The sequence below is a fragment of the Hevea brasiliensis genome, chromosome 16 (assembly GCF_030052815.1).
Source record: "Hevea brasiliensis isolate MT/VB/25A 57/8 chromosome 16, ASM3005281v1, whole genome shotgun sequence".
NCBI classification, from domain to species: Eukaryota; Viridiplantae; Streptophyta; class Magnoliopsida; order Malpighiales; family Euphorbiaceae; genus Hevea; species Hevea brasiliensis.
In genome coordinates this window covers 39,791,161-39,819,156 of record NC_079508.1, presented here as the reverse complement: position 1 = coordinate 39,819,156, position 27,996 = coordinate 39,791,161, and the positions used below count along the sequence as shown (strand labels likewise).

At 31.7% G+C, this 27,996-nt stretch overlaps 2 protein-coding genes across 5 annotated transcripts in view; both read right to left on the bottom strand.

The window, feature by feature from the left end:
* Positions 1-201: 201 nt before the first annotated feature.
* LOC110671751 (probable mannitol dehydrogenase) overlaps positions 202-27,996 on the bottom strand; it is a 45,826-nt gene continuing 18,031 nt past the window's right edge. Inside the window, exons 1-5 of one of the 2 annotated variants that reach the window (XM_058138590.1) lie at positions 1,738-1,908; positions 1,485-1,598; positions 859-1,372; positions 617-770; positions 202-527 (exon numbers count right to left, since the gene is read on the bottom strand). In XM_058138590.1, coding sequence (XP_057994573.1) covers positions 322-527; positions 617-770; positions 859-1,372; positions 1,485-1,598; positions 1,738-1,838 — 1,089 coding nt within the window. In that variant the 5' untranslated portion in view covers positions 1,839-1,908 and the 3' untranslated portion in view covers positions 202-321. Of the gene's footprint in view, positions 528-616; positions 771-858; positions 1,373-1,484; positions 1,599-1,737; positions 1,909-27,996 lie in introns of those variants that run through there. The other variant, XM_058138589.1, reaches the window with a different exon arrangement.
* Positions 3,759-10,371, bottom strand: LOC110651991 (E3 ubiquitin-protein ligase SIRP1). 3 transcript variants are annotated; one of them, XR_009144967.1, is made up of 3 exons: positions 9,737-10,371; positions 8,684-8,811; positions 3,759-4,957 (listed from the first exon to the last, which is right to left on the bottom strand). XR_009144967.1 is itself a non-coding variant. In XM_058138594.1 (2 exons), the coding sequence occupies exons 1-2, from the start codon at positions 10,113-10,115 to the stop codon at positions 8,756-8,758; spliced, it is 435 nt and encodes a 144-aa protein (XP_057994577.1). In that variant the 5' UTR covers positions 10,116-10,371; the 3' UTR covers positions 6,476-8,755. The 3 variants fall into 3 exon arrangements, 1 of the variants encoding a protein (XP_057994577.1); XR_009144968.1 differs by lacking the exon at positions 3,759-4,957 and having other exon boundaries at positions 6,476-8,811; positions 9,666-10,371; XM_058138594.1 differs by lacking the exon at positions 3,759-4,957 and having other exon boundaries at positions 6,476-8,811.

Genomic DNA, 27,996 nt, shown 5'->3' with positions numbered 1-27,996 from the left:
ATTACTTGAAGTCATCTACGATTTGTTGTGCCTTGTTTTGCTATTTTTTTCTCTAGTGCTTGCTTTTTTATTTATCAGTTTACTAAACGTTGAATCAATATTTTTCATGTTGATAGAAGAGTTGATCTCTTAGACGTTTGCAATGTTTGTGCTTTGTTTAATTTTTAGAATTAAAATTAAAAAAAAAAAAAAAATTTGCTGTTCACTCAAATCCAATTTATTAAACATTGCTCCCCATGATATTATATTATGAGGGCATAGGCTACAAAGTCCTCAAACATAACAATTACTTAAAAATTGAAATACATATATAAATTAAACTCAGTGGGTAGACTTGATTGTGTTGCCAATATCAATGACAAATCGATATCTAACATCGGCTTTCAATATGCGTTCCATGGCTGTGTTCGCATACTCAATTGGAATAACTTCAATGTCTGCTGTTATGTTGTGTTTGGCTGCAAAATTAATCATTTCTTGCGTTTCCTCCATTCCCCCAAAGCCACTACCTCCCACCATCTTCCTTCCTGTCAATAGTAAATATATAGTTGAAATTGTTAATTAATTTTTATTTGAATTAAGAGTAAGAAGTAGACATATAGGAATGGACAATTACCCATTAACAAAGGCAAGGCTACTAGCTCAAGTGGCTTCTCTGGAGCACCAACCAAAACCAGCTTCCCATTAGTCTTCAACAGCCAAATCAAAGGTAGTAGAGGGTGCATTGCAGACACTGTATCAATTATACCATCCATTGTGCCCATTGCAGCCTGTACCAATAAGATTTATCAACATCAGAAATTAAGTACACATGCACATAGGCAAACTTCTCTTGAGTATAAATTATAAATTATGCACCTTCATTTGATCTTGGTCACGGCTAACCAAAAATGAATCAGCACCAAGATGCCCAAGGGCCTCCTGCTTCTTGCTAGGTGAGGTGCTAATCACAGTCACCTTAACCCCCATACCCTTGGCAAATTTCACTGCCATATGACCTAGCCCACCGAGGCCAACTACGCCCACATGCATGCCTGGCTTGTCAAGTCCATAATATTTCAAGGGGCTGTACACTGTGATTCCGGCACAAAGGAGAGGAGCAGTAGCATCAAGAGGCAAGGCATCTGGAATACGAACGATGAAGTGCTCATCGGCAACCATGATGTCAGAGTAGCCGCCGTAAGTGATGGTTCCGTCATAGTTCTTTGCACCATAGGTGAGTATCATTTCTGCGCAATAATTTTCAAGATTGCTTGTGCAGTTATGGCAGGAGCGGCATGATCCCACAATGCAGCCCACACCAACTTTATCTCCCACCCTGAATTTTTCCACTTTGCTGCCAACCTCTCTCACCACTCCCACAATCTCATGCCTGCATTACAAATTCACCAGAAATGATCATTTTTTATATTGGTTGATGGGGTTCCAACACTTAACTTTACACCGTTAAACATTTTAATTGCTAAGGTGATCAGAATACGTACCCAGGGACAAGAGGGTAAGTGGAAGTGCCCCATTCATTCTTGACCATGTGAAGGTCTGAGTGGCACATTCCACAGTAAAGAACCTTAAAACAAACGTCTTTCTCTCCTGTTGCCCTGCACAAACATGTCATTTATGGATAATTAGGAATAACTGGGTTATCGAATTTGTTCTTAGACATTCAAGAAAAAGAAGATTTGTTGATTTAAAAAGAGACACAAGAAAGATTTATGGAATTATAAGAAGAAAAAGAACCTCCGGGAGAAGTTGAAGGGAGAAAGTACACCAGATTCGTCTCTTGCAGCCCATCCAAATGCCTGTTTGGGATGCTCTTCCTCTGGCAATTTGGCTGCCATTTTTCTTCGTATGAAATTTAGATGGAAAATGCAATAGATTTGTAGATGAGTCGAAAGTAGATAGCTTGAATGCTAGCTTCAGGTGATGGGTTAGGGGGGTACGTGCCCATCAATATATAGAGTAGTTGGAAGTTGAAAGAATCCTGGTTGGGCGGAGTGATGACGTATTAGGTGAGCTTTCCTCTTTGGGCCTTACGTATCAGCTGACCGAAGAGCGAGCCGCAAGACGAGAAAGCAGTCCAAAAAACAGAAAACGCGGTGCTCAAGAAGTTTATTTATTTATTTATTATTTTAGCAGCCGTCACGGAAATAAGGCTGCTAATTTTAACTAATTTACAGCCTCTTTAGTAATTTTAACTAAATTAATAGAGTGTTATGTTATTCTGTGCATCATGGAAATAGGGCTGTTTACGTAATCAAATATGTAATAAATTATACTATTTATTTTATTATTTTAAAAATATTAAATATAATAAAATAATAATTATATTTCATAATCAATTAAATTTCATAAAAGAATAACACGACCTCGTTCGGAAAGATTTTATATTTTCGTCAAGTTATTATTATCTTTTTTTTTTTTCATATTTTCAACAAATAATTGCTTCTCTCTCATAATTTTATGCTTTGAGTTTTATAAAAAGATTTGAAGATCCTTGATTGAGAGACATTTTATTAATTATTAACACACTCTTTAATGCTCAAAATTGAATATCTAGAGTAATAAAGAGATAGATTTTATTATATATCTTATATTTTAATTTAAAGAGAATCGAATTTAAACAACAGATTTCTTAAATCTTTAATAGAAATTATATATATATATATATATATATATATATATATATATATATATATATATATACACACTCAAATATATAGCTGTGTAATTGAAGTAAGAAAGCTCATAAACAAGTATGCAATTGTACCCAAGTCATTGGTGCTCATTATTCATTAATCATCTCAAAAAAATAGAATTTCTTTATACTTTGGAGAGGCAAAGTCGCTGGGTTTTGTTGAGGAAATTAACTCTGCAATTATGCTGGTGGACTAGAGAAACTTAATGAGTTTGCCAAATTACTAATATACCCTTGTAAAAATATGAAATTCCAGGGGCCCAAATGCTCCCCCTCCCTAGTGTAGGCCTGTTACTGTATGCAGTATTTATTATTATTATTATTATTGATAGGTACGCCGCCTGTATTGTTTTACAAATTTTAATTTACATAGTGCGGTATGTTCCTCTGCGAAATTAGTGAGTCCAATCCTTTTGTATATTTTCTTTTGCATAAAAGATTTAAAGAGTTGTCCAATCACTTGATAGGATTTCATTTAAAATCAGCTAATTCTATTTTTGTCTGTTTGTAATGATAATTTATTTCATATTTGATGTTCAAGAGAGTCCACATATATATATATATATATATATATATATATATATATATATATATATATATATATATATATATATATATATATATATATATTAAAAGTATTTTTAAGTTTAATTTAATTTATTTTTAAATTTTTTATTTAAATTAATTTAAAAGTTTGAAACTCAATTTAATTCAAAAATTAAGAAAATTAAGTTCTTATTTTTAAATTTAAATCAAATAAAACTTTTTAAATTTAAATAAAAAATAAAAAAATTTACTTATAAATTTTAACTTTTTATTAAATTAAATTTCTGCGTTAATTGAAAAAAAAATTTAACATAAATTAAAAATTATCAATTAATTTAGACAAAAAGTTAAAAGGAAAAAAATTGAACATTTTGCCTTAAAAATATGGAGAAAAGTAATTTGATATTATCAACTTTTATATAAGCTAGAAATTATTAGTTGAATAAAGAAATATTTCATTTTTCATTTTATCATTTCTAAACCAGTTGCTGGAACTGGAATTGTTTTGAAAAATAAATTTCCAGCAAAAACTATTTCCAACTAAACAGCATAACATAATTTAAAAAAAAAAAAAAAACACTAACAAAAAAAAAAAAGGAAAGGGTCAGTCAGAATAAGCTACAAACTCACAAAAATCACTCGACACACCATGCCATCCATTCACTATGGCCATCGACGATTTTCGCCCCAAATGAACATAGAATCCATCGTTTTTAACATAAAATCCAACTGCCTCACTGCATAGAATGGCTCATGGCTACTTGAACCTCTCCTTTCTTTTCTTACCCCTCCTTGCATGTGGTAGAGGCAATCCAGTCCATTACAGCAAGTCCAAAAGGGATGGCTGTTCCGACTGTGGTTTGGCATGGGTAGATCTTGAAGTAGAAGTGGCCCCTCTTCCTATTCCTCTTCCTCTGCCCACAGCAGTTTATGGTGGCGGAGCAAGTTTAGGTGCAAGCTGCTTGGTTTTGCTGGAACCAAATATTGATCCAAGATCTGTTGATTTCTTATCATTATATGGACCCAAAGTAGATATACCTTGATTTTGTTTCATGAAACCAATTGAATTCTGAGGATTATAACCACTACTCAAACTACAAGCACTCATTGTAGAAATCCCTTGGTTTGATTTCAACAGCTCAGATGAACTTTGGTTGCTGAAGGCCCAGCTATTATTTCCATTAGCTTGGAAGTTCATACTGTTGGGCGTGCTCGCATTCAAGCTGGTACTGTAATTGTTTCCCATTGATCCCAACGAAACATTATTAGAAGTTCCAGATGCACTGGAAGTACCACTAGGTCTTGGAGGCCAATTAGCAAAAGGATCTAGATCATCAAAACTTGAAGAAGATGATGCTCCCGTGTTCAATTGCTTATCAGCATCACGTAACTGAGGGGTTACACCTGAAGATGCCTGAGGAGGCCATTCTATGTCAACTGGAGGGCATGATGCAGTTGTTTGCTGACCAGGTACAGCAAAGATCAAGGAAGATTCTGATTGCAAAGAAGTTAATTGACTTGGCTGATTTCTCAAAACAGAGGTAGTTTACAATGGCTTGCTTGTAGAAGGCTGGTTTCTAGCGATAGGTCCTTTTGAGACAGGACCCCAATCCTCATCCCATGAATAGCTACTTTTTGAAGCCGGGGCAACAGTTCCACTTGTTTTACTCAAGGCTTGAGACTGAAGCCCATTGGGAAAAGGTGCCGTCATTACCTCTGGAATTCCAGAATCAGTAACTGTAACTCCTTTTTTTATTTTTTCTATTATCCTATAATAAGCTCAAACCATTATAAAAATTAATAAAATAAAAATGATAATGTCATTAGTATATGCAAATAGACATAAAGATATTACTAACATTTAACAAGAAAATTAAAAAAATGATTAAAATGGCGATTTACAGCTATAAGCCCTTACCTTTTTACATTAGTTTTAGATAAATTAACGAAACATATACAAGAGAGTATACCTTAGTGCATGATGTTTGCGGATGATATAGTTCTGACAGATGAGATGCAAGAAGGAGTCAATAGAAAGTTAGAACTTTGGAGAAGTACTCTAGAGTTAAAAGAGTTTTAAGTTAAGTAGAACGAAAATAGAATACATACATTGTAAGTACAGTAAAGGCCGAACTGGTGATAGGAAAGGAATTAGTTTGGATGAAGTGATATTGTCCCAAAGTAATTACTTTAAATATCTCGGCTCAGTACTTCAAGTAGATGGGGATGTGAGGAGGATGTTAGTCATAGGATTAAAACTGTATGGTTGAAGTGGAGACGTGCCACGGGAGTTTTACGTGATCGCAAGATTCCCAATAAGTTGAAAGGAAAATTTTATTGTACAGCCATACGACCGGCCATATTATATGGTAATGAGAATGTGTCTAAGATAAGAGTTGCAGAGATGAGAATGTTAAGGTGGATGAGTAGCTATACTATACTAGATAAAGTCCGTAATGAGAGTATTAGAGAAAAGGTAAGAGTGGTACCAATTGAGGATAAATTGAGAGAAGAGAGATTGAGGTGATTGGGTCATGTGAAGCGTAGACATACGGAGGCTCCAGTTAGACAAGTAAAGCACATTAGGGTAGAGTATAGAAAGAAAAAAAAAAGGGTAAACCTAAACTGACTCAGAGGAGAGTAGTACAACATGACCTAAAATCATTACACATTTCCGAGAATTTAACCCAAAATCGTTTAGAGTGGAAAAAAAGAATCCATATAATCGACCCCAAATTTTTGGAATAAAGGTTTAGTTGAGATGAGTTGATTAAAATGGCGATTTAACTTGCATGTGGATATAAGCAGAGAGGAAAGAATTTTTCGAATTCATGGTTAAAAAAAAAATTATTGTTGTACCTGAGGATATCCTTTACAAAGAGCATATATTTGGCAAACTGCGGAACATTTAATTGTTGGAAAGTGAGAAGAAGGACAAGTAGAGGAAGGACATGCTCTGCCACAAATTCTACTCCATACTGACAAGAATTAAGCAAAAGGACAATGACTCAGATTCTTCTACATATAACCAATGAAGGGAAACTAATACTCGTGTAAGGAAACTCTATTACCAGCTTAAAAATTGAATTTGCAACTTCAGGGGCACACATAAGGGTAGGAGCAGGACAGTCAACAGCTGTACAACATTGAATTGTTTGCAAGATTTCTAGAACAGCATATTTATCGAGTGTGTGAACAAGAACCCCAAAGAAAAACAGAGCATTGACTCTTACCTTACAATAGAAACAAATTCCAAGCTTCTGATTAATATATGCAATTCACCCAAAAAGCATGGATGCATCACAAATCTCTCACAGGTACAACTTTTCTCTTTAGGTGTTCACATGAACAGACCAACTCATTAGAATCAGCTACATTAGCAGAAAGATCAAAACAAAATAATTGAATATGAATGATAAATAAATACAGAAATAAGCATACTGCAGCAACGGTCATTTTTAGTGCTAATCCATGGACACGAGGCAAAATTGAATGTGTCACTAGCTGCAAGGAATAAAATATAATTGAGAGACAGAGAGATATGACATGGACTTTGGAAACCCATCCCTGGTAAAGCATGCCAAGAAGAAGAAAATATCGATTACTTAGCAATGTCATTCTTTTTCCTTCCCTCTTACAGTGCTGCAATATACACATAACAGCTAATAAAGGAATATGACACCCATAATTGTGCAAATTCTAGAATGAAATGACAAAGCCTACCTCCCATCAGCATATTTTATTATGCCAGTTTATACAGTTTTTTATTTTTTAAGACAAAAAAGAATATTATTAATCTGCACAAAGGTGCAAAGGGATACAAGCTCAAAATTAAGGCAGGCTTACACACATGAAAAGGAACCTGCTTAATCAGAAACAATATGTTCATTAAAAAATATCTGTTCCAAAGACCAAAAAAAAAAAAAAAAAAAAAACACCTTGCTTCCTTCTAAGGAGACTGTCAGTGATTAAGATCCTCTATGAGATGCTTCACAGAAAAAAGCCACTTTAGATGGATTCTCATATTTTAAATGCGTCTACATGAAAAATTAAGCTTTCCATCAGGATTGAAAGCCTCACTTACCTTATGAGTGAAGGGCTTAAAATAAAACCATTCCGATTTTTCATTGTCCACCTAACAGTATCCTCCCTGATCCACTAATTTTTCATACTATCCACAACTGGAAAAACTAGAGAAGAAATAAAGCTCCCACTATTGTATTCAGTTAAGACTGGCATCCTGTGATATATTCTTGTTTATAACATTCGTGCAAAAACTGTTCAAGTTCTCACAATAGCTAGCAAAAATGTTATGGGATTTGAATTTAAAAGTGGGATCAATATGTTGAATATCATTGCAGAAAACAAAATATAGAGCTGAGCCCCCATCTCAAAGAAAATCGACACCTAGTTTGGACACCCATCCATTAAGCTTCTCAGTGACAACCTTCCTCCACAAATAGCTTTCATAGCCTTGACAGGTCAGACATTTTTAATGTGCCAAAGAATCACGCGTGAATTAACATGTCAAAGGATCACACATGAAATAATATGTCAAGCACCATGAACAAGAATCAGTTTGAAGAATTACATACTATTTCCTATAGTATGCATATGTGAAATCTATATGAAGGAAAAAGCTAGGCAAACATTGAACTTTAGTTATTAAGATGCCAAAAATGATTGCTGCTCAATTTGATAACGATCAGTGACATTGCTTCCTGGGCCTAACTAAAAGTCCCTTAGAAATGATGCAAAACGGATCTTGTTCCATCTTTCAGGCTTGATTAGAGATTCTCTAAAAAATCCAATTAAGAGTTTGAAATACTATCAAAAATCCATTCTTATTGATCATCGATTATGACGCCTTTTTCTCTGCAATCTCGAATAATGTCTTTTAGGCGTTTTTATTTGTTGCTATTCAAATTGGATTATATCACTTTGCTCCTTTCATCATTTTTCTTATTATCTTTCTCTCTCTCTCCTTTGATATTTTAAGATGTTCCTTATATGCCATGAAACACTTTTAATCAACCTACAGAAACTCCTAAAATCTGCAGGGAAAAAAGAAAGCATATTGACAATACTTAAAAAAAAAAAAAAAAAACCAGTCATATAAAAAAAAAACAATAATACAATTGAAATGAACAACAGATTGAATAGATCCCCAATAAAAATAATTGTTACATTTTAGAACATAAATAAAAGAATTTTTCATTTCCACTCCAGGGCATCAATTTGAACTTATAGTTTCTGGATTATGACTGTCAATCACCATGTAATTGTCATATTAGGACACTGCTGCAAATTTTCACCAGCTTCCAAGGCAAGGATGAAAGCAACCAATATGTGAAAATGAAAATTTGCATTCACATACATGAATAGAATATGTTGTCTGCATAAACACATGCAGGCACACAAATCCATACAAATGGCAATCACCTGAACATCGAGTTGCTTAGCAAGAGACGCAGATTTTTCAGGACTTCCTCTTGAATGCGCAGATCAGTATCATCATAAGCTCGAACGAGCAACGGCAGGACATGGAATATTAAGTTCTCCTGAGTAGTCTACAACAATTAGAGATGACACAACATCAGTATTGAGTACGATTCATGCTGAAAAAAATATTTATAAATGCTATAAAGGAGGGTAGAGGCGGAAAGTCAGACACTGAAGGAAAAGGGCCAAAAACAAAGAAGCTATTTAAATTTTATAATCTGTGATTCAGCTAAGAAACTCCCATATAGAATAAGAGAAAATAAATCCATATGCCAGCCATGTTCATTGATACATGTCAACATAATATTGACATCAAGCTTGCTCCTTTAGAAGGCGAATTTTAGAGACTAAATTTTCATAAGTTGACATGATTATAGAATTTTAGCACCAAAGCCCTAGGAGCCTAAAAACCCTTTTTAGTTTGAAAAACAAAAATTACAAGGACAAAGTCCTGCAAATAGAGATCCTAGGGAAGAGAAATTATAACCAACATTTTTGCAATAAGCTGATCTCGAGACTCATGTCTACAATCTTATAGCTGCAAGCCCAAAATTTTTAAACATCAGGAAAGGCAGAAAGCAAAGTTTTTAAAAATCAGGAATTTATATTAGTAATTGAAGTCATCAACAAAAGCATAAATGCAATCAGCAATAACTAACTTCCCAATCACATTCAAGAATAACTATGCGCAGAAGCATACATCATATTTAAATCACACTTATTAACTACATATATAATTAATCTATTGCAATCACCATAATTGATGAACTTTGACAACCTATTAATCCCATTTATTAATGAAGAGATTGTCTTTGACAAATCAAAAAATATGATATTGGTCACATAATTAAGTCAATTGCATCTCTGCAAATAATCAATTATCCCATTTATGAGTAATTAATCAATTACAAGTAATCATTACCATCCAATTCACTTATCAAGCGATCGATCAACACAATCGACAAAGAGGGCATGTCTTAGTCTTAGTCTTACTCTTCTTCAGCCGCTCCATGATGCAGTTGCCATGGTAGACACGTGAACACGGCAACCGCCTAGCTTCCGACTCGATCGACAATTGGCCCAACCAAATCGAGCACACCAAACCCGATTCTTCGATTCTGATCACCTCGAGCTTTTCAAAGAGTTGGGCACTGGCGGGCTGTGTATTTGGACCATCTTCATCAGTAGCTAATTCCGCCATCGCCAAAGCATCTTCGTCGTTGCCCATCAAAACCATTAGCGGTAAGCGCAACGCAGGGGAGGACTCTTGGGAACCTGAGAGTCGCCCCATGAAACCCTTAAGCTCGTCACCCAAGAAAGACTCAAATTCTTCGTTATCCCCGAAGAGAAGAGTAGAGAATAACTGAGACATTTTCTAAAGCAGTACGAAGAAGAAGAAGGAGAAGTAGAAGGAAAAGGACGATGAGTTGCTTGACAGATTGTGTGAAAGAGAATAGCGCGAAGAACAAGTGGAAGAGACGAAGACGAGGAAGATGAAGAAGAGAGTAATTTAGTAGATTTTCGTATCCTACAAGGACATGGACTTGCACTGTTAACCCTAACCATCAACGGTATAAAAACTGGTGGTCTCCCGCTTTACAAGTCGGTTCCTGGACACCTATCTACCATTGAACTCTGGAGGTTATATATATATATATATATATATATATATTTCTTTGCCATTATTAAAGTATGAGAGTGCTAATTACAAAAAATAAAAATAAATAAAATAAAATTCTGAAAATGTATAAATTATTTATTAGACATATCTTGACTAATAGAGTGTAAAATTTATTAACGACATTGAAGAGATTTCTATTTGTATATTTTTTAATCTGTTAATTTAATAAATTTTATAAAGATATATTCATAATTTTGATACTATAAATTATTTTTTTAATAAATTATATTCGTAATTATAATTATATTTATTATTTATCTTTAAAATTTTATGATTATATAAAAATATAATTGAGAAATAATTTTTGTATAAAATTATAATTATTAAATAAAATAAAAAAAATAATAAAATAATAGATAATAAAAATATTAGTATGAGATATAGTTACACTATCCTGAAAATAATTCTAGCCCAAGTAGAACAAAATATGAGAACAAAAATATTTCTAGCTAGAGAATTAATAATTTTATTATAATTAAAAGCAATTGAATAATTATAATAAAAAATAATGAAAATTTATTGAAATTATATTTTTTATTTTTATTAAAATTATTTAATATTTTTTATAATTTGATTATTAATATTTATATAATGTAACTATAATTCTTTCATTTTAATACTTTATTTTTAATATTTATATATTCAATTTAGATTTTCAATAAAATTAGTTAATATATATAATTTAAATATATCATTATTCACAAAAATAAATAAATGAAAAAGATTAAAAAAATATAAAAATATCATCATCATGATCAGTGGATAAATAATTTTAATAATATTTAAATTTAATTGAATAAATATAGCTATATATTTTGTATTTAGATATAATCATAAGTATTAAGCTAAATTATTTTTATTTTAAATGATAACAATAATTATAATAATTGAATGACAATTAATGTTATGACAAAAATAATTACTTTATTTTATTAATTAATTATATGAATTACAATATATATTAATTTTAAGAATGTGAAATCATAAATTAATAGTCAATTTTCTTAAATTAATGGTGGTTATTATTATTATTATTATTATTATTATTATGTAAGGTGACATGTAATAAATAATGTTTTTGTGTAAATAAATTTTTAAAAAATATAAATAATTTTTAAATATTACATTTAATTATAAAAGACTTTAATTTTTAAAAATCAAATTTTAAAAAAATAATAATTCAAATATAAAAAATTAAGGTAGTATCATAAGTAATAATAATAATTAAAAAGAAATTAAAAATTAAATAATAAATTAGTCTAAAAGAGAGTTATTTATGGATAGTGATGTGTGGCAAGTTCTCTAAGGAAAGTGTCCCGTGGCCGCATTACAAGAATAAATGTCTACTTTATATATAGACTAGCATAATGTCCATGCTATGCATGGATAATTTATAATTTTTATTTTTTAATTTAATTTTTAACTATATTTTGAATAAGATAAATTATTAATATTAAATTAATTTTAAATTAAAATTTATCTCTTATTTAATTTAATTTAAATAAATTTTTACATGTTATAATAATAAGTTTTTAATTAATTTATAGTGTAATTAATTAAAATATTTATTTAATTCTTTTTATACATATATTAATAGTGATTTCCATGATTATTTTGTTTAAAATGTAATAAAAGTATTTTATTCAAAAAATAATTTAAATATCATAAAATTTTTATATATTTTATCTCAAAATTTATGCAAATTGATGCTTATTTTTTTTAAATTATAAAAAAATATATTAGATTAGTGAGAAAATAATATTATTTTAAAAATATATAAATATAATATTTTTTATTAATATAATAAAAAATATTAAATTACTAATAACAAATTGAATTATTTAATTTTAATAATAATGAAAATATATAACATTATTATTAATTAAAAAACATTCTATTATATTATTTTTTTAAAAATACTATATTTAAGTGTAAATTTCTTTTCTTAATCTGATATATTTTTTTATAAAATAATTCTTTGACAAAAATAATTATCACTTAACATAAATTTATGATAATAAAATAAATACATTTCATAAAAATTAAAATTTAAAATATTGTCATTTTCTATTAATAAATATTAAAAATGCATACTTGTCACGACCTAAACTCGTAGGGGCGGACCAGCACTAGAATTTGGGTCAGCATAAGGCCCCCGAATCCCGTAGTAAGCCCAATTATCTTTCAACAAAAACATAAACCCATATTTGGCACAATTTCAAGGAAACAACCGGAAAGAGTCCAGTCATAATATGAACTATCAAATGAGGAGTTTTTTGCTCACCCGACCTATAAACACAAAAATCCAATCCATTGGGCAGCTCAACTCACCCTCACAATCATCCACAAATCACAATAAGATCAAATGGGAGCTCAGCTCCCTTAAACCAAGCCATATACCCAGTCCATTCAACATCACATGCATCATAAGAAATTTACAAATTTTCAAAAGAAAAGAGACATAATCTTTTACAGCCCAAATCAAATTAAATAACCCTTACACAAGCGGAGTTCTAAAACTTCCCTTAATTATATAAATTACACAAAATGTACATAAGTGGACTTGTGAGGAAAGAACAGGTCATTTACAATAAAGCTCTCCTGTATCTTGGAAAAATAGTGAACAGGAGTGAGCGTTCGACTCAGAGAGTAAATATTTATTTTACCTATAATTTCTATAACTATCTGATTCTAATGCATCCTTAGAAATGAAATGCATTATTTTCATACAAGTCAAATAAATTATATTAAGTCACATCAAGGATAATCTGGAGCACTCACGCACTCGTGTCAAGTCCATACTCACGCGTACATATATAGGAAGCTGATCCCCCTACCCAACTCTCTTAATCTAAGATCCGCCAGCGAGATCAACTCGAGCTGGACTTTCACTTAATAATTCATATGCGGGGCTAGCGAGATCAACTCAAAGCCGTGCCTACCCCCACTTATCCATAATAAGGATCGGGTCCCAGCAAGTCAAGTTCCAGCCGCGTCTACTCATCCTACCCATATCCATATACTCCACATACACACCAACTCACACACACAGCTCCAGATTATTAAAACACAGCAACCAAAGTAATATCATCATGTACAAATGCAAAACAAGGTATGCATAATATCTAACTACATAAATATAAGTATAAGTAATGCATGAGCATGCCAGAAATATAATAATATTGAAATTGTAAATAAAATAAATATCTACTCACGGATTAGTCAACTTGACTGCAGCTAGTCTGGCTAAAAGGAGAATACGGCCGATATCAATCACATAAATATACACACTGACTTCTATCAAAAGACTGACAAAACTAAATAATTGATTTAAACCATAAAATCAAAATAGTTTCTAAGATCTTGTTGAAATTTCGGCATAATTTCCCCTGCACCTAGGATTTACCCAACATACACAATGGTTCAAATAATACTTCTAGAATCACACATCTCAACCCATATCTCATCAATATCATATGGCCCCTCCTAGGCCCTCCAAACTAGGCAATAGTCACAAATTTGAAATAGTACGTTTTAGCCCCTAAAATGGATATTCTCCAAAAATCACTCAAATAAACTCTAAAAATTCTAAAATTTTGCCCCACGGTCCTCAACAATATTATAAAACTATTGCAAAAAGAATTATAATTTTCTAATAATCTCTGAATATTTTATTGATTTTTATTCTAAACCTGTCACTAAATAACTGAATAAACTTTGGGTTCGGGTTTACCTATGCCAATTCTAATGCTTGAAACGCGTCCGGGACATTTACAAATGGTGGGCTAGCCTATAACTTTGACTCGGTTCTGAAATGGATCTGGCAGATTATCTGTTCAGCCCAAAATTACAGATCCAGGTGACGATCAAATTTTCACGAAATGAAAGTACCTACGCGAAGTCCACAATACCAGGGTTAGAATAAAATATTTACATATAAAATAATTACTTGAAAATTAGGGATGTTACATTCTTTTCCCCTTACAGAAAATTTATCGTCGAATTTTATACAAGGCAAAGTAAAATTACAGGATTACATATTGAACAAGTACGGGTACTTATTGTGCATATTCTGTTCTGACTCCCTGGTGCATTCTTCCACTGACTAGCTCCTCCATAAAACCTTAACCATAGGGATTTGCTTTAAACTTAGTTGCCTCATTTGATAGTCCACTATAGTTATAGGCTGCTCATCGAAGGTCAGGTTCTCATTCAACTCTACTACATCTAGTTGCAGCACATGTGAAGGGTCAGGAACATACTTCCTTAACATGGAGATGTGGAATACTGGGCGGACAAGAGAAAGGCTTGGTGGCAACTCCAACTGGTCAGCAACTGTTTTAACTCTATCAATAACCTCAAAGGGTCCTATGTATCTTGGTGGCAGCTTGCCTTCCTTCTCAAACCTCATGACTCCTTTCATTGGGGAGACCTTTAGGAATACATAATTACCCACTGCAAACTCTACATCTTTTCACCTAAGATCCGCATAGTTCTTTTGCCTGCTGTAGTATCCTAGCTATCATCGTCATTTCATAGCGAAACTCATACCTCAAACCAACCACTCCTTAATCTTTTTTTGACATCTTCGGTACTTACTATACCTCCACTGTGCTTGACTTGATATCTCATAACTTCCATCAGCTTTAGTGCTTACCTCTCCTTCATTGTGCCTTAACGTATCTCTTAGTGACTTCAGTCCCCATACCTCTGTTTCAACAATCTTTGCTTCCTACAGACATGACTTATATTCCTTGTCTTATAGTATCCTATGAGATGCTTTCCTATAGCACCTATCATAGGCATTTTGTTCAACATCTTTACTTGTCCCATGACCTCAATGGTCAACACTTGTGCATCTTCTCACTCCCATGACACTTCGAATTTCCAATCTACCTTGTGCCATTAGTAAGGTCCTTAGGCCAACTCTTGTCCATCTTATGCATCTAGTCCCATAGAGCTCCATCCAGGTGCCAAGTGTATCCTACACCATCTATCAACATTGGTCTCTTCTCTTATATGACAAAAGTGTTTGTCTTCCCTGACAACCCAGTTCATGTGACTTTATCATTTCTCACTCCTCCTCTAGAATGGAAATATCTTGACTTCTTTCTAAAACTTCTTATTATGTGACGTACTTCCTGACACATTAACACTTAAATCATGATTCTACTACTCCTTGAATCTATCATCTCACCATAACTTGTTTTAAACATGCCTTAGTGTGTCCCTAGCATACTTATTCTTCTTATTCTCATCATTGTAACCAACTCTACCAAGCTTTTCTCCTATTTTTTGAATCTTATCCACTTCCTTTTCTTGTTTTGCTATTGTTAACATCTTTCTAACCTACTGTACTTATTTTTTAACATTTATTCTCTCTCACCCTTATACCTTTTCCTTCAAGGATGTCCATCCCATCATCAACTTTAACCTTGTTTTTATTTCTTAATCCTATCTTGATTACTAGTTCCATTACTTCTGGAATTCTAACCTTATGATTGGCTCCTACCAGCACATCTTTCACATTATGTAACACTTGTAATTGACCCTAGAAAATTCTTTTTATGCCTCCTTTCCTAACTTAACCATTAGAATATTATCATTCCCTACTACCCTTTGTAGGAAATTGTTCATCATAGTTAGATAGGAGCCCTTGAAACTATAAGTTCCACCTAAACAAACATGACTGTGGGAAATGTGTGCTATACCATAATTCCAGACAAGATAATCCGCATGTCCATTCTCCTTAATATAAACATATATATTGCCTACAGCACTCAAATTTCAGCCTCAAATTTTCCCATCAGCAACAATTTTAGTCACTGTAACTCATTAGCAAATAGTACTTCTTGCAGCTTATAGTTCAGAAGGGTTGTAAGCTCTAGTAACTAGCTCGATTCAACTCTTGTCACCTCTCTGATCATCCTTTTATACTTAACATTAGGTACACACTTATTGTCATTTCCTTTTTAAAGAGAATGCATATGGACTAGTGCCTACCAACTTCTTAAATACCCAGTTACCTCAACACAATTTCCCTTGCTTATGTAGTCTTCTTGAGCTAAAAGCACGAGCTAAACTTGAAGAGAAGGAGAAATCTCCTCTTACAATCATCAGCACACTATTGTCTGTAGAATAATATTCAACCCATGTCTCTTGGTCTTTTTCTTGAAATTTCATCATCTCTTCCTATAAGATATCAGCTACAACAATCCTTCTGTTGTACCACTGATTTGCCTGACATATCATCTTGAGATTTACTATCTTTACTTATACTCCATTTTTACCTTTTATGCTTACCCTCGTTCTTTTATATCCTTACATCTTATTGTATTTTAGAAGATACCTCTCACTAACAAACTCTTCCAAAATTGATTCCAATCATATTTACTGCCATAACTCTTATTCTGGTACTTCTTAGTGACTTGTGACTATTACTCATATATATTTCTTCTGACTCCATCTCTTACTGTCATTCTGTCACTTATTTTCATTCATGTTTCGTTATAAAGTGACCCTATTGGTCATACTAAAAATGCTTACCTAACCATTGATCACAGACCCCATAAATGCTATATCACCATCTCTTCTCAGGACCTAAGCCTATGTGCTATTTTTCACCATCCTTTTTGTTCGTCATGCTTATTTGAACTATTAGGTTTACTTTTATTTAACTTACCACTTATTAATTAACTCCTTTGCCTAATAGGACAGTTCAAGACACCATTGCACATCCTATAACTTTTCCCTGCTCTAGTTGGATCCCTTAACTAACTTTCCTTGTCACAGCCCTATATTAAGTAATCTATACATTCTACTGTTTCGGTGACCAGTGCCTGTCCGAACAGTTAGGATATCTAGAACTATATCTGTACCGCCTAGAAAAGTCCGGAATAAAAATTAATAGTAATTACCTGAAAGTAAAATATAAATAAGAAAAATAAAGCATAAAAGGTTAAATGACCCAAGGCCACAGCAATGGGTGACCGTACCAGAAAGTGACTGCGAGGTCAGTCAAAACCCTAATTTCGTATGAGACATTGTGACACTGCAGGCCTAAGAATTATTGCGAAGCTAGTAGAAATGAGAGAACCACAAAAAAGAATTGTGAACAAGGTCAAATAGTTAAATCAGGATTCATGAAGCAAATTAATGCTATTCGTAAATCGGATCAGACCGGTAAGGGGCAATTTGGTCAATTCACCATTAGATGTGACTTTTAGCCTAAATGTCCAATAAAATGTAGGAAATTAACATATTAAAAATTAAATTCAAATTGAAGAGGTGAGTGAAAGAAAATGAAAAAGAAAAGAAATAAGTTCAAAAAAAGATAAAAAGATTATGACATCATCCTTGACATAAGCATGACACAATAAATATTAAATTTTAAACTTTGAAATTTTGGGATAATATCTATATAAGAGACAAATAAGAATTAAAAAAAAAAAAAGAGGGGTCTTCTTCTCTTTTATGACGTCCACCATCTCTCTCTTCTCTCTCATTGCTTTTCCAATTCCACCATGAGAGTTCACCTCAAGCTCTTATAAACCCTAAGTTTAGCAACAAATTTCCTAACTCCCTTAAGTAAACCTTGCAAGTGAACCTTGATAGGAAGCTTGGCTGCTAATAAAACCGAGAAAGTAAAGAGAATTAAAAGTTATAAATTCTGCTCAACAAGGTAAGGTTCCTTTCTGCCTTGATTTGTTAAATAATCTTTGAACTAAGGTTGTTAGAGGGAAATTTAACTTAAGAAGTGAAAGAAATGTGTATGTATAGAGAGTTAAAATTTTCAGCCAGCATGATGAAGTTTGGGGTTTGATAGTTTGAATGGAATTAAAGATGTGTGCGAGCTTAAAAGACTAGGTAGATGTGATTAATATGTTTTAATTGCATGAATTATGATGATTGGAAAAATTAGGGTTTATGGCAATTAGGGTTTTAGTATAAATTGGGGATTTTAATGAATTGATGCTTAAATTGGTTAATTGGTGTGGTTATGAGTGCATGTGAATGCATGGAAATTGAATTGGGATTGAATGTGATGCTGCCCCAATCTAGACAGATTGACCCCTGTCCACTTAAATTGTTATAAGTTGAATTTTGTTGCTCTAATTAGTGTGAGGCCAATTGGAGATGAAAATATGGTCATAATGCAACAATTTTGATGAAGAAAGCTTGCCCTAAAACTGACTACAAGTGGGTGAAAATTTTGATCAAATCCGGATTAGGTGCCTTGCCACTGGGCAAAACTAACCATATGAACAGTACTTATTCAAATGGTCATAACTTGGTGTAGACAGGTCCAAATGACCTGATTTTTATACCATTGGAAAGCTATGACAAAGTAGAACAATTTTTATGAGGAATATAATCCCAAATTATGACCATAACCAAATCAATTTGCCACCCAAATTTGAGTCACCAAATCTGCCAGAACGTAAAAATTTCCCAGAAATCTAGACTCTAGTCAATCCGGCCTGTTATGGTTAAATGGCCATAACTTGAGCTACAAAACTCCAAATGGAGTGATTCAAAAAGGGAATTAAATCTAGGACACTAAGAAATAACTTTAATGAAGGGAAGTCAGCTAAATTCTCATTGTAGAAGGTCCAATGGAACAGTAGAAACATGTGATCCAAAACTGAATTTTTAGAGTTTCACTTAAGGAGCTTAGAAATTAATTGGCAATCAATGGTATGGCCATTTAGCTGAGGTTGAGGTTGAGTTCGGATGAGTACTCATATAGCTAGCTAGCCACCTCCCTCATTGATTTCGATTAGTGGAGTTGAGATTACTTTGTCGTGGTGTACAACACGACATTGTTTGAAAATTTTGTGTCATGACCTAAGTTGTGTTATTGATTGACAACACTGTGGATTGTAAATTGTTTGATAAAATAGTATTATAAGTGTTAAGCTTAGTTTTGTGAAAAATGCTTGTGAAAGGTTTTAAAATTTCTATTGATCGATGAATAATTATTTTAGTAAATTTTAATTTTTTATTGTGCACCACTGAGTAAAATTACTCAGCGATAGCTTTATTTTGCTGTTGCAGATAAGGGAAAGGATAAAGCAGTAGAGTGAGCTGCGAAAGTGACAAGGAAATAAATTTTGAAGATTTTGTACGAGTATTTATTTGTACCCTTGTAAATTAGCTTGATGTAAATATTTTAGTAATATGTGTTTGCAGACCTAATTGAGCAGTTGTACATTAAAGCTTATACCGATATTATTTTTTATTTTCTTTTGTAAATTGAGACTTGTATATGTAAATTAAATTAAATGCAATGATGATGAGTTTTATTGAAATGTGTTGAAATTGTGTGGAATTGAGAACTATTAGAGTTGGGTTTGAGAAGAATTTATTGGAAGTGCTTTCTTTTCAGGTTTTTGAAGAACTATTTTATCAAAATACAGCCGGCATTCTGCCGGAATTTTTATAAAATTTGCGAAAAATCAACTTAATCAAAATGTTCAATTATGACATAAATTCCAATTAAAGGCTTTCTAATAATGTTCTAACATTACTTTAGAAATTAAAATGAATGAAAATTGTTTCAAAATCCCTTGTAGTGTATTTAATGGGTTATTAGTAGGTGAAGTTCGGTAATTCATTAGGTATACTACGAGATCATATTATACCTTACGGAGGGGTAAGATGTGACATTCCTCACACTATTAGAAGTTCAAATGGATCTTATTTCAGTGCTACGTACTCCATATCGGGAATATGCCATCCGAACTCCCTCTCTGGCTTGCAAGTTTGAGGTTGAGTACAGATGAGTACTCATATAGCTAGCTAGCCGCCTCCCTCATTGATTTCGATTAGTGGGGTTGAGATTACTTTGTCATGGTGTACAACACGATATTGTTTGAAAATTTTGTGTCATGACCTAAGTTGTGTTATTGATTGACAACACTGTGGATTGTAACTTGTTTGATAAAATAGTATTATAAGTGTTAAGCTTAGTTTTGTGAAAAATGCTTGTGAAAGGTTTTAAAATTTCTGTTAATCGATGAATGATTATTTTAGTAAATTTTAATTTTTTATTGTACACCATTGAGTAAAATTACTCAGCGATAGCTTTATTTTGCTGTTGCAGATAAGGGAAAGGATAAAGCAGTAGAGTGAGCTGCGAAAGTGACAAGGAAATAAATTTTATAGATTTTGTATGAGTATTTATTTGTACCCTTGTAAATTAGCTTGATGTAAATATTTTAGTCATATGTATTTGCAGACCTAATTGAGCAGTTGTACATTAAAGCTTATACTGATATTATTTTTTATTTTCTTTTGTAAATTGAGACTTGTATATGTAAATTAAATTAAATGCAATGATGATGAGTTTTATTGAAATGTGTTGAAATTGTGTGGAATTGAGAACTATTGGAGTTGGGTTTGAGAAGAATTTATTGGAAGTGCTTTCTTTTCAGGTTTTTGAAGAACTATTTTATCAAAATACAGCCGGCATTCTGCCGGAATTTTTATAAAATTTGCGGAAAATCAACTTAATCAAAATGTTCAATTATGACATAAATTCCAATTAAAGGCTCTCTAATAATGTTTTAACATTACTTTAGAAATTAAAATGAATGAAAATTGTTTCAAAATCCCTTGTAGTGTATTTAATGGGTTATTAGTAGGTGAAGTTCGATAATTCATTAGGTATACTATGAGATCATATTATACCTTACGGAGGGGTAAGATGTGACATTCCTCACACTATTAGAAGTTCAAATGGATCTTATTTCAGTGCTACGTACTCCATCTCAGGAATAGGAATAGACAAAATTTGATCCATATCCTACAACTTTGAACTCCATGTTTTGGCTCCTGACATTGCCTAAACTATGACCTGCTCTAAGTCCTACACTTTTGGATCCTATATCTTGACAACTATCCTCACTCATGTAATCTCGTTGTGGGCTTTCTAATATTGCTTTTCAGTTCATCCTATTTACCTTGCCTAGGATGGCACTTTATGTACTTTATATCTCACTTTGGTCTTCCTAATCTTATCCTATCCTTGGCTATTCGATTTGCTCTTTAATTCATCTCTTTTATCTTACTCAAAATAGAACTTGACTATTTTATTCTTTGGTGCTACTCTCTTTCTTGATTTGACTATCATGTCAGGAACTTATATCCCTTCACTATCTCTATCAAGTCATCAATACCTTGATGTTACTCAAAATTGGTCCTCTAATTGCTCTGGCTGGTACTTCTACTGGTATTCAGGTTATCTCTCCCGCTGCACCTGATCCAACTATTTTATTTTTGCCTTCTGCACTTTTTCTATATATACACATATTCTATGATTTACCCATGCTAACTTCTATCCTTATCCTTTCCTTTACTTAGAGTATACCTTTGTCTCAAGCAATAAGAAGCTAATGAAGAACTCAAGGAATAAGAGCCATGCATTCACTATGTGATCTCCATTTATGTCCTTTAGAACACATACTACCCCTACTACCTCAAAGAAGGAATCTACAGGATTTCCTTTTTCCCTTGTTACTTAAAAGCTTTGCATCCATCATGATCATATCACTTATAGTTCCTACAATGAAACTTATACCCTCTTCAGGATACTTGAGCTAACTACTCTCTACCACACTCTACAGTCCCATCAGGGACACTATTCTTTAGGTCACCATCACTAGTAGTAATCTTTTATCTTATATCACAACTAACTATAAAAGGAGTAGTACACCTGCCACCTTGCCAAAACCATGCCTGGCCATCTGCTCTCTTATCACACTGTAAACTTATTAAAATGTTACTTCACATGCTATAAACATCATTCATAGCATCTTGTCTCCTTTTAAAAGCAAAGTCATATTCTACACCTTGTTGCCATGCAAGGACACTAGATGGTCTCAATCTACTAGTGTCACCTTTACTTTGCAACTAACTTGACACCTCTGGTCTGATGACAACTCCTGATGTAACTCTAGCTCATGTTAGGGTAACTGAGTCACTAACTCTAGTTACCACCCTATTGTGACCTTTCGATATTCTGATTCTAGATCCCTAACTAGGAGTTCCCAACTCCTCTGTAGATATAGAACTCTAGTATGGTATAACTATACCAAACAGAGGCCATCTACAAACATCCTCATCATGGAGCATCACGGGAAAGCACACAGCTCTACATAATAATCCCATGTTGGTACTATAATCTGCAGCTTACAATACAAACATCGAGAACATTGCATAGTTACTATGGTACATCTTAACAAACTAGGTTTTTCAATCTCTTATCTCTCTTAAATCCATCGATCTCGTAAACTTATTTTGACTATGATATCCACTGACAACTATCAGCAGTGATACCTTTGCCCTCATCTAGGGCAACTATATTGCCATAACTCACCTTTATGTCCTCTTGCCTTGCACTAAATAGGCACGCCAATTGGCCCTATACTGACAAAAACACAGAATTTCATGGAATACATATACCCATGGTAGACCTCAACACATTTGCTAACTCTAGTTTATATCACCATGTACTGTACGAAAAATAAGACACCAATCTGAAGCACTTTTACACTGCCCAAGGAATAACGCAGAATCTAGAAACAAAGAATTACAAAAAGATAAAATAGAATCCTATACTCTGTATGTGACCTCCTAACAAGACTCTTTTTTTTTTTTTTTTTTAAATCCCTAGATATCAGCTTCCCATGAATCTGGAGCCTAAGCTCTGATACCAATCTTGTCACGACCTGAACTCACAGGCTGAACCGGCACTAGAACTTGGGTCAGCATAAGGCCCCCGAAGCCTGTAGTAAGCCCAATTATCTTTTAACCAAAACATAAACCTATATTTGGCCCAATTTCAAGGAAAGAACCAGACAGAGTCCGACCATAATATGGACCATCCAACGGAGAGTTTTTGACTCACTCGACCTATAGACACAAAAATCCAATCCATTGAGCAGCTCAGCTCACCCTCACAATCATCCACAAATCACAATAAGATCAAATGGGAGCTCAGCTCCCTCAAACCAAGCCATATACCCAGTCCATTATCAAATTAAATAACCCCTACACATGTGGAGTTCTAAAACTTCTCTTGATTATATAAATTATACAAAACGAACTTAAGTGGACCTGTGAGGAAAGAAAATGTCATTTACAATAAGGCTCTCCTATATCCTAGAAAAATAGTGAACAGAAGTGAGCGTTCGACTCAGAGAGTAAATATTTATTTTACCTACAATTTCTATAACTATCTAATTCTAATGCATCCTTAGAAATGAAATGCATCATTTTCATACAAGTTAAACAAATCATATTAAGTCACATCAAGGATAATTTGGAGCACTCATGCACCCATGTCAAGTTCAGACTCATGCGTACATATATGGGGAGCTAATCCCCCTACCCAGCTCTCTTAATCCAAGACCTGCCAGTGAGATCAACTCGAGCTAGACTTTTGCTTAATAACCCATATGCGGGGGCCAGTGAGATCAACTCAAAGCCATGCCTACCCCGAATTGTCCACTTTGAGCCGAAGCCCTCACGGTTTTAAAACACGTCACTAGGAGTTACGAATCGCCAACTTATAAACCCAGCATCTCTCCTGTGTTTTGCTGATGTGGGATTTGCTTAGGGTGTTACAATCCACCCCCCTTATGGGACTTAGCGTCCTCGCTGAGGTTTGCCACACCATTGCCCAAGGTTGCACGCGGAGCGGCTCTGATACCACAAATGTAATGGCCCAGCCCACTAGTGATATTGTCCGCTCTAGGCCAAAGCCCTCACGGTTTTAAAACGCGTCACTAGGGGTTACGAATCGCCAACTTATAAACCCAGCATCTCTCTCGTGTTTTGCCGATGTGGGATTTGCCTAGGGTGTTACAAATATCATCATGTATAAATACAAGACAAGGCATGCCTAATATTTAACTACATAAATATTAATATAAGTAATGCATGAGCATGCCAGAAATATAATAATATTGAAATTATAAATAAAATAAATATCTACTCACGGATTAGTCGACTGAACTGCAGCTAGTCTGGCTGAAAGAAGAAGACGGTCGGTACCGATCGCCTAAACATACACACTGACTTCTATCAAAAGACTGAAAAAAAAACTAAATAATTGATTTAAACCATAAAATTAAAATAGTTTCTAAGGTCTTACCGAAAATTCAACAGAATTTTCCCTGCATCTATGACCTACCCAACCTGCACAATGGTTCAAATAACACTTCTAGAATCACACATCTCAACCCATATCTCATCAATATCATATGGCCCCTCCTGGGCCCTTTAAACCAAGCAATAGTCACAAACTTGAAATAGTACGTTTTAGCCCCTAAAATGGATATTCTGCAAAAATCACTCAAATAAACTCTAAAAATTCTAAAACTTTTTCCTGTGGTCCTCAACATTATTATAAAGCTATTGCAAAAAGAATTATAATTTTCTAATAACTCCCGAATATTTTATGGATTTTTATTCTAAACCTGACACTAAATAACTGAAGAAACTTTGGGTTCGAGTTTACCTATGTCAATTCTAACGCTTGAAACGCGTTCGGGACATCTACAAATGCTGGGTAGCCTATAACTTTGACTTAGTTCTAAAATGGGTCTGGCAGCTTATCTGCTCGACCCAAAATTGCAACTCCGGGCAATGATCAAATTTTCACGAAACGAAAGTACCTACGCGAAGTCCACAATACCAGGGTTAAAATAAAATATTTACATATAAAATAATTATTTGAAAATTCGGTATGTTACAATACTATTTTTCAAAAGACAGATTTTATAATTTTAATATTTTAACTATAATTTTTTTTAATTATCTTTATTTGTAGTTAAATTTTTTATGCAATCATATTTGCAATTTATCTTTAAAATTCTACTCCTATATAAAAATATAGTTAATAGATAATTTATGCATAAAAATATAAATATTTAATTAAAATTTAAAAATAATTCTATTAAAAATTAATAAAAAAATATGGATGATCAAAATATTAGTTATAATTGCATTAGATATGTAATTATAAACAATAAAATATTCAAAAATTTAAGAAATATTAAATAAGAAGTTTATAAAAAAATTAATAATTAAATACATATTAATTAAATATATTTAAATAAATAAATTTTGAGAATGATAAGTAATAACTTTTGAAAGAAATAATAAAAAAATAGCACAAATCAAAAAAGATTTGAGAGCATTTAGGTGAAATAAAAATATTTGATAAGAAGAGAATATTTGATGTATATCACATATCTCGTATGGCATACTATATACAGACAAATAAATAAAAACTATTTAAATAAAAAAAATTAATTTATAATTAAATATTATTTAATTGAAAAAGGGTAGCAAAAGTATTCAAATTTAATTTTTATAACACTAAAATATTTCTTATTTACTTGGCCGTTTCAATTAAATAGCCATAATTTAATAATAATAATAATAATAATAATAATAATAATAATAAGCATTAATTAATTTTAGGAAAGTGAAATAAAAAGAACATTAAATTATTAACATAAAAAATAATACATACTAATTTTTTAAATAAGTTAAATATCTATATTTTATTTTTATAACTTTTTATGTAGACTACACTTTTTATTTCTCAAATTTTTTAACAAAGATTTTATAATAAAAATAATAGAAAATATAACAATATAACAAAAATATTTATTAAAGATATGAAATAATTTAAGATTGATTAAATTATATGATAGTTGATTATGAAATAACAAATTAATGATCAATTTTCTTTAAACTAATAACCACCAGTGACCTTTCAATATTATTATTATTATTATTATTATTATTATTATTATTATTATTATTGAGAATAACATGTAGTAAATAATATTTTTGCATAAAAGAATTCATAAAAAAATAATATAAATAATTTTTAAATATTTTATTTAATCATAAAAAGTCTTTACTTTTAAAAATCAAAATTCAAAGAAAATAATAATTTAAATCATAAATGTTAATAATAATAATGATAATTAAAAGATAAATAAAAAAATTAAATAATAATTAGCATAAAAGATATTATTTATGATTGATTATGAGATCACAAATTAATTGTCAATTTTCTTTAAACTAATGGTCATTAATGATCTTATTATTATTATTATTATTATTATTATTATTATTATTATTATGCAAAGTAACATATAGTAAATAATATTTTTGCATAAATGAAATTATAAAAAAATAATTTAAATAATTTTTAATTATTGTATTTAATATTAAAGGTCTTAATTTAAAAAAAATAAATTTTAAAAGAAATAATAATTAAACTAATAAACATTAAGGTAGTATTGTAAATAATAATAATAATTAAAAGAGAAATAAGAAAATTAAATAATGATTAGCATAAAGGAGAATATTTATAGAATGTGACACGTAGTAATCTTTTCAAGGAAAGTGCTATGTGTTATTTCCTTGGAAATACCTCCTTACTTTATATATATATATATATATATATATATATATATATATATATATATATATATATATCGGATATAAAATTAAAATTAAAGCTTAAAATTATGGAAAATTAATATTCTATAAATAGTATATGAAATTTAATAAATATCAATAAATTCAATTCAGCTGGTTTTTTTTTTTAAATTGCTATTAATAAAATTGACATATGTGGCAAGGAAAAAAATGGCTAGCAATAAATTTAATTTAATATTGCCATTTGGTTAAATGTAACAGTTTTAGAATTTTATGTGGTAGCACAAGAGAAAACTTGACTACTTTAAATATTACCACGTGGCATAAATATAATAGTTTTTGAATCTTATATAGCAACATCAGGAGAAAATCTGTCTGCTTTATATGTATAGATATATGTAAATATGGATATAAATTCATAAAGTGAAGGGGTTGTTTGCGGCTATGTAGCCCATTAATTGTAATTAGCACATTGTGCTTTTATTAATAATAATAATAATAATAATAATAATAATAATAATAATAATAATAATAATAATAATAATAATAATAATAATAATTTATAAAAGGTATTTGTCTTAACTTACAAGCCGATAAGTTCTAAAAAAAATTACATATTTGCTTATAATATTTTTTGCACTTACAAGCTAAAAAATTAAGGGACCAGCTTTTTATTTTGGCGCTTACAAGTTAGTTTGATCAAGTATTTTACCATATCATCTTTATTTAATTTTTAAAATTTCATTACAGATCTTATCTAATATCCTTTTTAGTCATTTTAATAATAAATATGTTTATAATCCCCTCTGTCTATTTTTATCTATTGTATTTAGAAAACCAAAGAGTATTAACTTTTTTTCCAATTTTACCTTTTCTTCTACTAAATACAGTATATGTTTATAAAATGAGTAATTAGATGAAATAAAGGATAATTTAATCAATTACTAGTATATGTTTATGAAAATGAGGTTATCAAATTATTTCCTTAATCACTATGCAAAACCTAAATGCAGTAAATAAAAATGGACGGAGATGGTATTTTATATTAAACACATCAACTATCTATCAATAACATATAAGTATGGTATTTTATATTAAACACATA